The sequence below is a fragment of the Euphorbia lathyris genome, chromosome 10 (assembly GCF_963576675.1).
Source record: "Euphorbia lathyris chromosome 10, ddEupLath1.1, whole genome shotgun sequence".
NCBI classification, from domain to species: Eukaryota; Viridiplantae; Streptophyta; class Magnoliopsida; order Malpighiales; family Euphorbiaceae; genus Euphorbia; species Euphorbia lathyris.
Window position 1 is genome coordinate 23,776,400 of NC_088919.1, and position 11,184 is coordinate 23,787,583.

The window sequence follows — 11,184 nt, forward strand, 5'->3', positions numbered from 1 at the left end:
ACGAACAACTCCAATCCTCCCCATCAAAGATATCAAACCTCCTATACTCATCACTCTTATCCACTAAATAAGCATAATTCCTATAACTCACATAAATGATTCAAGGAACATACCCGGCAATGGGGAAGGGGGGGAGTTGACTCCTTGACGAGGCATATTTGGACTATGGACCCATATTCACATGCCTCAGGCCCATTTAACGCCTGTCGGGATCCAAACCCAATATTTTGAGACTAAAGATCCATGTTGGGGTTTCCCAGGTAAGCACATCAGGTTATCCACTCAAACTCGATAGCTAGAACGAATCTAGCACCTAATATAAAGGTCTGAGGGAGTCAAGCAAAGTGAGATCTTTTTCATTCCTCTCTTTTTCTATATTTATCTCTTTAATGCCTTAATTATCCTTAATGATTTGATCGTCATAATGTTCACACGAATGTTTCCAACGGTCCACCAAGTTTGGTAGGCTTGGAATCGCGATATAGACTATACTTAAGAATTCCCAGGAAAGCTCAAAATCATTAAATAATAGTAAATCATGTTATTTAAAAAAAATTTATTAGACAAAAATAAAAATATATTTTATTTATAAAAATAAAAATCATCTTATTTAGATAAATTAAGAATAAAAGTATACTACTTAAAAAAAAAGGGTAAATTCCAAAAAAAAACCCCTGTGATTTCACCGATTTCCAAATAAACCCTTGTGGTTTGTTTTTACCAAAAAAAAGGAGCGTGGTTTACGCCGTTACCCGAAAAACGGAAAATGGGTTAACAGTGTTAAAAATGAGGGGTAAAATTGGAAATTCCGAATTTTTTTAATTTTTTTAATTTTCTCTTTTTTCTTTTTTTTTTCTTTCCTCCTTCTTCTTTTTCTTCTTCTTCTTCTTTCTTTCTTTTCTTCTTCTTCTTCCTTCCTTCCTTCCTTCCTTCCTTCTTCTTCTTCTTCTTCTTCTTCTTCTTCTTCTTCTTCTTCTCCTTCCTCTTTTTCTTCTTTTTTTTTAATCGGAAATCTGAAATTTCCAGATTTATGGAATTCCAGAAATCTGGAAATTCCAGATTTCCAGAATCGAAAATCTGGGAATTTCCAGATTTCCGATTCTGGAAATCTGGAATTTCCAGATTTCTAGAATTTTCAGATTTCCGATTTTGGAAATCTGAAATCGAAACAAAAAAAAACAAAAAAAGAAGAAGAAGGGAAGAGAGATAGGAAGAAGAAGAGAAGAGTGAGAGAAGAAGAAGAAGAAGAAGAAGAAGAAGAAGAAGAAGAAGAAGAAGAAGAAGAAGAAAGAAAAAAGAAAAAAGAAAAATAAAAAAAATAAAAAAAAATCGTTTTTCCAACTTTACTCTTTGCCACGTCAGCATTTTTAACACTGTTAACCCATTTTCCGTTTTTCGGGTAACGGCGTAAACCACAGAGGTTTATTTGGAAATCGGTGAAACCACAGAGGTTTATTTGGAATTTACAAAAAAAAAAAAAAAAAAGAAAGAAAGATAAAATTACACCATTTTCTGCATTAGTTATAAATTTGCATTTCTTAAAGGGATAATTACTAATCTAGCCCAATGAAGAACCCCACTTTACATATCTAACCCACCTTCCTTTTATTTTACCAAATTAGACAAATAAACCCATTTTGGACAAAACTACCCTTATTTTAGTTTGAAGGTTCATCTCCTACCTCCCGCTCCTTCCACTTCCACTTCCTCACCTGACCTTTCCCATTCAACTTCATTGTGGTTCATCTTCTTCATTTTCAGTTCGTTTCAACTGCATTTTACGTTTTGAACTCATCACTATATATAATCCGGGTTGTTCTTCTCTACATTTTCATTTTCATTTTCTCCTACCTCGACATTTTCATCTCCGGTTTCTTTCTTCCCTGCGAAGCGCGACTGTGATGGTAAGAAAACGGAAGGCGACGGTGACGGCGGCGGCGGCAAGCGAAGAGGAAGGACGGACAAAGCATAAGGTAAGCATGCATCATCTTCTTCCCTGTTACCGCCATTAATGGATTAAATGCGCTCGAATGCGCTCGTATGTTAACTGTATGTAGATATGGTCGCATTTGTTACCTAAATGCGCTCAAATGCGACAAGGTATAATAGGCGAACATAGTGTCGCATTTGTTACCTAAATGCGACACATGCGACGAGCCATTCCATTAAACTGTCGCATTTATTACCTAAATGCGCTCAAATGCGACATTATACACCATGAAACATTGTCGCATTTGAGCGCATTCACAGACGAATGCGACATGATTGTAAGCCTTATACATAGAATATGTCAGTTTTGTTAGAGAATTTAATGTGTGTATGTTTAAAATTGTTACAGCATGATCCTAGTGAATCTAAAAAGAGAAAACATAGTTCCATTTTCAAATATCCCAAGGCGGTTAATTCGGATGCTCAAGTAACAGTCAGGTTTAATATGGATTCTGGGGTCATGATAAAGAAGTATTTGAGTGAAAAGCAGCTAGAAATGTATAGGAAAACATGTTTTGTTCAATATTTGGATATGAAAGTTGCTAGTTTCTCTGCTGGAATAGTGCATCATGTCCTATCACGGGAGATTAAACATAAAGAAAGTAAACACAGGGAGATGTGGTTCAGGGTGAGGGGAGTTGATATGCGGTTTGGAGATTGGGAGTTTGGCCTGATAAGTGGTTTAAGGTTTGGGGTAAACATTGGGGAATTCATGGAAAGAATGTATGAATTAGAGATGCCGCATAGGTTGCGAAATAAGTACTTCAAGAAATACGAGACAATAACGACAATTCACTTCTTTGAAGTTTTGAAAAGTGTACAATGGAAGAAGAAGGATGCGACCGACCGATTTAACCAAGATGTTGTGATGATTGCCATGTTGTACTTTGTGCATGGCAATGTATTGGATAATGCTAACGAGAGGCATGGCAATGTATAGATATATCATTGCATCACGGTCACAAACGACCGAGATAAAACAACTTCAAAAAGTTCTAACGGATGTGCTTGAGAGGCATCATACGTGGTGCAAGGGACAATTTAGTAAGGTCGACAGTAGGTTAGACAACCTAGATGAACGGGTATCATTGATTGAGGGAGATATAAAAGAATTAAAGGTGATGGGTCGACCCAATGCTAATGTGGAGAATGAGGAGGCTGAGGCCAGTAAAATTCGGGAGGAGCCAGTGGTCGAAGAGGGGTGGATGAAAGATGGAAAGGAACAAGAGGCAGGTATGGTTCAAGAGGAGCCGATGAAAGATGGAAAGGAACAAGAGGCAGATATGGTTCAAGATGAGGAGGTTCAGAATGTTATTGTGGTACCAGACGATTCTGTGCAGGAGGAAGTTGCGCAATTAGATGAGATTGTCCATCTTGATGATTCTGTGCCTGAGGAAGTGACACCAAAGTTGCAGCAAGAGGTATAAGTTGGTTGAATTTATACATATCGTATCTCTGTGTCGCATTCTGTAGTGGAATGCGCTCTAATGCGACAAGATTTTGCACTATGGCTTGTCGCATTAGAGCGCATTCATCTCCAATGCGACAAGATGTTGCACTATGGCTTGTCGCATTAGAGCGCATTCATCTCCAATACGACAAGATGTTGCACTATGGCTTGTCGCATTAGAGCGCATTCATCTCCAATGCGACAAGATGTTGCACTATGGCTTGTCGCATTAGAGCGCATTCATCTCCAATGCGACAAGATGTTGCACTATGGCTTGTCGCATTAGAGCGCATTCATCTCCAATGCAACAAGATGTTGAATTACAGCTTTCACGTATGAATTATTCATTACCATGTTTTTGTAGGTGGTTGATCCAAAAGAAGATAAAGGTCGAGGGACCGGAAAAGATGAAGTTAAGGAAAATACTCGAGGAGGTATAGTTCCAACCCGAGGTGGAGGCACAGTTAGAGGTAAAGGAGCAGGACGTGGAAAAGGAGCAGGACGTGGAACAAAAGTAGTACGTGGAAAAGGTAAACGGGTTGCTAAGGTTAGCAAGTATTTGAATTCGCCGTTGATAATGATCATTGACCCTCAAAGCAGTACCTCTGTTTGATTGTTTAGGTGCAATCATATTCACGGGCGCATCGCATGGCTTTGGACACCATCGAAATGGATCAGTCATCCTTTTCATTCTATCTTCATCGCCATCCTCATATGGGATACGTTGGACGCATTTAGATTGCTTAACTGTTTCGTGAACACTTTTAACAGGAATTTCATTCTGAGTGGTATCTTCATTCTCCACATTATCACCATTATCGTAACAATAATCATTATCATAATGCTCATCATAATGATCGTGATTATCATTATTCATATAATCATCGATGCCATTTCCACACTCGTTGTCATCCTTACCATGTATAGGAGCATCCAGTTCGATGGTGGGATCATTACTTACTACTTCCGTTGGTTTGCTTTGACCAACATGTCCATCCTTGTTAGGTCGCAATGTTGAAGCTTGTATTGTTCGCATGTTTAGAGTAGCATACAATGGAATCAAATCGGTCGGATTCATTCGGCAGTACTCTATGAATCCTATGACATCTCCATCGTCATCAATATCTGCTATCCCACCACGCAGTTTATTTGGACCATATGTCGCCTGCATTGACATTTGGAGATCATACGAGGTTGAGTCAACGCGGAGTGCACCATAAACTTTCTCTTTCAACTTTTGCAAGTCAATATCTATTGGCAAAACCAACAACTTCGCTTTACCACCCACGTATGTCATCACTTTTCCTTCTGTAGTCCACTGTCCGTTCCAAGATAAAAAACACGTACACCTCTCTTTGGTTGACATACTTCTACATTTAGTAAAATGGACACGTGATCAAAACATAATAAAGCCAATTCATATGTAAATGAAGCTCAAATGCGACATGATACACCAAAATGCGACTCAAATGCGACAAGCTATACCAAAATGCGACTGCCAAATGCGACATGGTACATCAAATGCGACCGCCAAATGCGACCGCAAATGCGACATGGATATGAATGCGACAAGCTATATATTAGTCCTTGTCGCATTTTATTATCTGTGTCGCATTTGACCACCGAATGCGACAGATCGGGAGACAATGGCGGAATCGGAAAATGTCAAGATTCAAACAAATGTATTCGAAAACCAACTGTGTATTTCTAGTAATATGTATGAAAAATGAGGAAATGATACTTACATGAACTTGAATAGGGTATGAATATCTTTAGATCTTGGGTTGAGTTGATAAATTTTTCTGTGAGAATGTGAAAGTAAATGAAAGGGAAAGAGGAGATGGTTGTTATATGAGAATAAATGTAGTTTTGTCCAAAATGGGTTTATTTGTCTAATTTGGTAAAATGAAAGGAAGGTGGGTTAGATATGTAAAGTGGGGTTCTTCATTGGGCTAGATTAGTAATTATCCCTTTCTTAAAAGATGATAGTTTCTTTAAAAAAAATGATAAATGGAATTGGAGGGAAGACCTTGAACATTCCATTCCCACCCGCCGCTGATATCCAATTGCCATTTTTTAATCCCTGCCTGGGCACTTTAAAAAACTTCCGGTCCAATGTCGGTCTAAGCCTTTCTCCCTTTCCGTTATGTACAGCTGACTGAACGAAACGACAGCGCTGAGACACCCAAGTCACAACCTCCTGTCTGTTCTCTCACCGGATGACGCTCTCCGGCGCGCTTAACGCTCTGAAGTCCTCCAGCCTCATCTCTTGGAAATCTGTACGCCCTCCTCATTCTCCTCCTATTCCCTCTCATTCTCTCCATTTTTTCTATAATATTTGAATTCTGCATGTCTCTGGATCATAGAGCGGGAGACTTCAACAAACCATAGGGAGATACGTGGAGGTAAGCGGAAACGGCCTCCACTCCGGTAAGGCATCAACTGTAAGGATATGGCCTGAATATGCTGGGAAAGGGAGACACTTTGATTTCCAATCCAAATATTCGATACCCGCTTCCATTGATTTTGCTCAACAAGCTTCGCCTCTTTGTACTTCGCTTTCTACTGATGGACTCAGAGTTAGAACCGTTGAGCACTTGCTTTCTGCTCTCGAGGCAGCAGGCGTCGATAATTGCAGGATTGAGATTTGTAATAACGATGATAATGTCGATTCTGAAGCAGAAGACTCGGAAATTGAGGTTCAGAACTGGTGAAATTAGATTATTATTATTATATATATATATTTTTTTTTGAAGAAGTTCAGATTATTATTATTATTGTTTTTCCTGGATTTGTGAAAAATTAATTGTGAGGCAGGTTCCTATTTTGGATGGATCAGCGAGTGGATGGGTGGACGCAATAGAAGAGGCTAGTTTGGTTGTGGCTGTAGATCAGTGGGGCAATAGCAGTGAACAATTGAGTCCATATTTGAATGAACCGGTCTGTGTACAAAAGAATGATTCTTTCGTGATTGCAGTTCCTTCGCCTAAAGTTGTCATTACTTATGGGATTGACTTTTGTAAGGTGCTTTATGCTTTTCATGGTTGGATTGGAAAAAGTACTCCTGTTATGCCTGTAGTGTTTTGGATTATTTTGCTTTTCAGTTTTGAAAATACGATATATACCGCAGAAAGGTGAAAACTTTCTAGGTCCTACATGTGTCAAACGGAAACAATAGCTCATAACAGAATTTGAACTTTAAAAGGCTCTTCATAATCAGATAGGGAGAGGAATAATCTTTTGTTAGTTCCTTTCTTGTAAATCCAGCCATTGGATTACAATTAGGTTAAACAGAATGACATGATCATAGTTTTCTTAGATCGGCCTTTGGATGGTCAATAAGCTAAAGCTGCACACTTATCTGAGAACAGTTGAACGGTATAAAATAGGCTGAATGAAGTAATAATGTATGTACAACTTGACTCGATTAAATTAACATTTGGTTCTTTAAGGATTGGGGGTCTGCAACGAGGAACTGTTTTTCTATTGAGAGTAGAGATTCTAGTTGAAAAATAACATACCCAATGGTATTATTGTTCTTTGATTTCTTGATTACCAAATGACAAATGAGGCTATCCTCTTAGAGGGGAAATGATATTGGACACTGGATGTTGCAATCTTCAACTCGTTTTCCTCTTTTAACTGTTTGTTTTCTTTAATTACCTGGCCATTTCCTCACTGGTCTTAAAGTTGCTAGAATGCCCTTTATCTGTAGTAATTACATGGCTTTAATGGGAGTGCCGGGAGGCTATTTCTCTTTTATTTTGGCTGGGGAATCATGCTCTTATTTACCCTGATGGAAGAATGAGAAATTGTAACAGGTAATGAATTACATGTTTTCCATTTTCTTCATCTACTCCCAGGTTCCTGCCATTGGCCGCCAGTGGTTTTCTATAGCTCCTTTTGAGGATTCTTCTTATATTAAGCAGATAGCTTCATCAAGAACTTTTTGTCTATATGATGAGGTTTGTTTTCGTTTGCCCCCTTGGATGTTTTCTTTCTCATCGTTCACGTGGACAGTGTGATGCAACTAAATAAAGAACAATCAACTTTTTTGCAGTGAAAAGTATTTAAATTTTTATTGTCATGTTCTCAGGTACTATGGATGCATATATGATAATTGAAATGCAGTTCACCATTATTTTAATGACTTGTGGCCTTTATAAAATGATAACCTATCTCTAGCTGTTTTTAAGGTCTTATCTCAAGAGAATTTAATCTTACTAGCATAAAGAAGAGCACAAGATCTCAGGATACAAGCATACTGTCTTCTAGATGAATTTTTAAACAGACAGCGTTTCGTTTTATGTTCTAAAACTCACATGATGTGCTTGCTTATCAAATTTGTTACTAATGCATTTTATCATCTCTATCCTTTTCCTATGTCAGATTGTTATTTTTCACCTGATCAGTAATGTGTTTGTGGATGTACTTGTAGCATTCCTACGTACCTGTAAGATTCTTTAAATGAAGCACCTAGTTGCTTATGCATCAGGGTGAAAATGTAATGGCTTGCACACAACTATAGAATACAGATCACATTGTTGGTCAGAAAAACATCTTTGAGTAGTTTGATGGCATTATACTTATTTCCATAGTTGTCAAATCGAGATTTGACTCGTGAATCGAAATTCTCATTTTGTGAATCATGACTCGTGAATCAAATCAGATCGTAGGATTCGGTTCAAATTCATAATATTACAAAAAATAAAATATTTACCATGTTGAACTTAAAATATTATCAATATTAGTCTAGAAATGCAATTAAAATGTCAAAAAAGAAATTATATCAACTAAGTACTTAAAATTCAAGTCTAATGCAAATGCAATCCTAATAAAACTACAAATCGGACTCTGTTTAATAACTTAGTGGAGATGGAGAGTTTGAGTTCTGCCTCTGTTTTCTTGCACTTGTTGTCAACTTGATAATGATGGAATGGAACTAGTTTGAGTGGATAACTTGATAAATAACAATGGGACTAGCGGAGAGTGAGTTTAGTGGTTAGTGTTGTTGAAGTTGTTGATGAACGGTGATGAAGATAATTTGCTTATGATCATCTGTTGTTCCACCACGACAAAGCAAAGTGCCAAAGACGTTTTCTGAATGGGATGAGATGGGACTTGCGTATTGATTTGAAAGTGGAAAGTCATATATGTTAATATGTTTTGATTTGTTAAGGATTAATTATAATTAATTTTATTTCTTATTTTTTAAATTTTTGATTGGTTCTTTTCCACTAATTTATATCCTTCCTTCATCAGAGACTTCTAGTTTTCCTAAACTACAATTTGGAATCTGCTGCAGTAGCTATTATCACGATTTTTTTAGCATATTCCTTGAATTGGTGGAATTGGCGGACTCCACCAATTCACCACCGATTCCAACTATTCACATCTGATTCTGTTATAATTTAGATTCACCCTATAGTTTCGACTCGAAATAGAGCTGAATCGAATCGAATTGTAAGATTCTGTTACAATCTAGATTCACCCTATAGATTCGGCTCGAAATAGAGCTGAATTGAATAGAATCGTAAGATTCTGATAACAATGCTTATTTCTGGGGCAATTTTTTTTTGTTAGTTCTTCTGAACTTTGAAGATAATTGGTAACTTTTTTTTCTGGGTTGGGAATGTTCCATCAGGAGAAATAAAATCTCTCAGCTATATCTCACCTCTTACCATTTAATTATGCCGCTGCTATATATATGGTAAATTGTTGCGCAGTATATGCATTGCATCTGCTGGGATGTGCTTGCTGTTCTTTTGACGATGTAATAGGGCTTTCTCTTACGTGGTACTGTTGTTTTTAATTGGTGCAGTTAGGCTATATTACACTCTTGTATGCTGCCTGAGATCACTTTGAAAAATTCTTGCAGGTAGAGTCCATGCGGAATATGGGACTCATTAAAGGTGGATCACTAGACAATGCCCTTGTTTGCAGGTGAGATGCTTCATTCATATCTGAAGGCGATGTTTAGCCTTGGCTTATTATGCTGGTCCAGCCGCTCTTGTGGTTCCTATTCCTAAGAAAAATGATAAAGGGTGAAAATCTCTTAATGTCAGGAGTCACCTCCATTAGCAGAAATGCTTTTGTTAAAACACCTATAGATAGCCACTAATTCTCTTCTTGTCAAAACCCAAGACAGCTCCAACTATTTTTCATTTTAACTTTGTGACATTTGGTTTTGATGACAATGGTCATTGATGTGAAACTGGGCTGGACTTTCATCTTCTAGACATCGTAAATCAGCGAAACATTAGTATTTATCCATTTTTATGCAACCTATTGTTTTGTTCTGCAGCGCCAGTGAAGGTTGGTTGAATCCACCACTACGTTTCCTTGATGAACCCTGCCGCCATAAAATCTTGGATCTTGTTGGTGACCTTTCCTTGTTTGCACGGCTTGGTAATCAAGGGCTTCCCGTGGCGCACATAATTGTTTACAAGGTATTTTGTTCATCTTTCTTAGCATGGTTGCTAGCTCTAGTCTGCCAATTATTCATTTGTTTATCTGTTTGAGCATAGGAGTATATCATAATGATATTACTGGAAATCATATATACACTTTTTCCGTGCGGACTTTAAGAAAGGAAATATAAAGATGTTAGCTACCAATCATTGGAACCTTGTAACTGAAACTTGGATGTAATACAGGGAGGTCATTCGGTGCATGCTGATTTTGTTCGTCGGCTTAATGAATCGTTTGTTTGAGCTAGCTTTCCTGCCTAGGTTTTATTGGTCGGGTCAATGAATCGTTAGCTTTCCTGCCTACACAGTAAAAGAGGAGCTTTGAGTGATTGGGAATGATTCTGTCTACAAAAGAATAGTAACACTTATACACCGATAACAGAAGATGATTTTTAAGCAGAGGATGAGACTAATTTGTTTTAATAAGAAATGTCTTTCCTTTATTTATTTTTATCGTGAAGGGAATATGATAACTATTTAGATAACAAATTTTGCAAGAACGTATTAGTGATATGCTGTCTGCAGGCATTTAATATTTTTTTTTTCCTGATTCATGTGTTATTGTTTTAACTCCGCCTGTGAGGGTCACTTTGTGGCATTTACAGACGGTCCCAAGCCCGGACAAATGAGGATTGCGGTAGGTTTGTGGCGGCCAACGTAAAACTTAGCCACATCTTATGACATGAACCAGAATATGAATATCGTGGGGGCGTTCCCTACTCAGCGACGCACTGCACTTCCTAGACCCGGGTGTAGTGAAAAATGTGCAAGGGTTGCTAGGTCGTCGTCCCGAAGCGACGCGCCACCTTAGGACCCGGGGGTGGTGTCAAATATGCAAGGGTTGTGGGTAAACAAGCTAGTCCGGGGTAACGGTAATGGTAGGGGTAGGGGTAGTAGGTTACGTTTTGGGACATGGAACATAGGCTCTTTGACAGGAAGATTAGTTGAAATTGTAGATGTTATGAAGAGGAGGAGAATAAATATAATGTGCCTACAAGAAACTAAGTGGGTTGGAGCTAAGGCTAGAGGGATAGCTCATTGGGGTTATAAGTTTTGGTACTCAAGAAAGGATAAGGGTAGAAATGGAATAAGTATTCTTATTGATCGGGAGTATATTGATGATGTAGTAGCGGTGTCTAGAAAGAGCGATAGAATTATGAGTGTTAAGATCATGATAGGGAATGAGGTTGTGAATGTCATAAGTGCATATGCACCACAAATAGGATTAGATGTCTCTATAAGACAAGCTTTTTGGGAGGACTTGGAAGAAGTGGT

General features: G+C 38.0%; 1 protein-coding gene across 3 annotated transcripts; it reads left to right on the plus strand.

Moving 5' to 3' along the window:
* Positions 1-5,469: 5,469 nt before the first annotated feature.
* Positions 5,470-10,427, plus strand: LOC136208392 (probable UDP-3-O-acyl-N-acetylglucosamine deacetylase 1, mitochondrial). Of its 3 annotated transcripts, none has more exons than XM_065999243.1 (7): positions 5,470-5,718; positions 5,806-6,138; positions 6,257-6,463; positions 7,303-7,404; positions 9,318-9,382; positions 9,744-9,888; positions 10,096-10,427. In XM_065999243.1, exons 1-7 carry the CDS (start codon positions 5,659-5,661, stop codon positions 10,150-10,152), a joined length of 969 nt encoding a protein of 322 aa, XP_065855315.1. In that variant the 5' UTR covers positions 5,470-5,658; the 3' UTR covers positions 10,153-10,427. The 3 variants fall into 3 exon arrangements, with proteins under 3 accessions (XP_065855315.1, XP_065855317.1, XP_065855318.1); XM_065999245.1 differs by having other exon boundaries at positions 6,257-6,379; XM_065999246.1 differs by lacking the exon at positions 7,303-7,404.
* Positions 10,428-11,184: the final 757 nt, after the last annotated feature.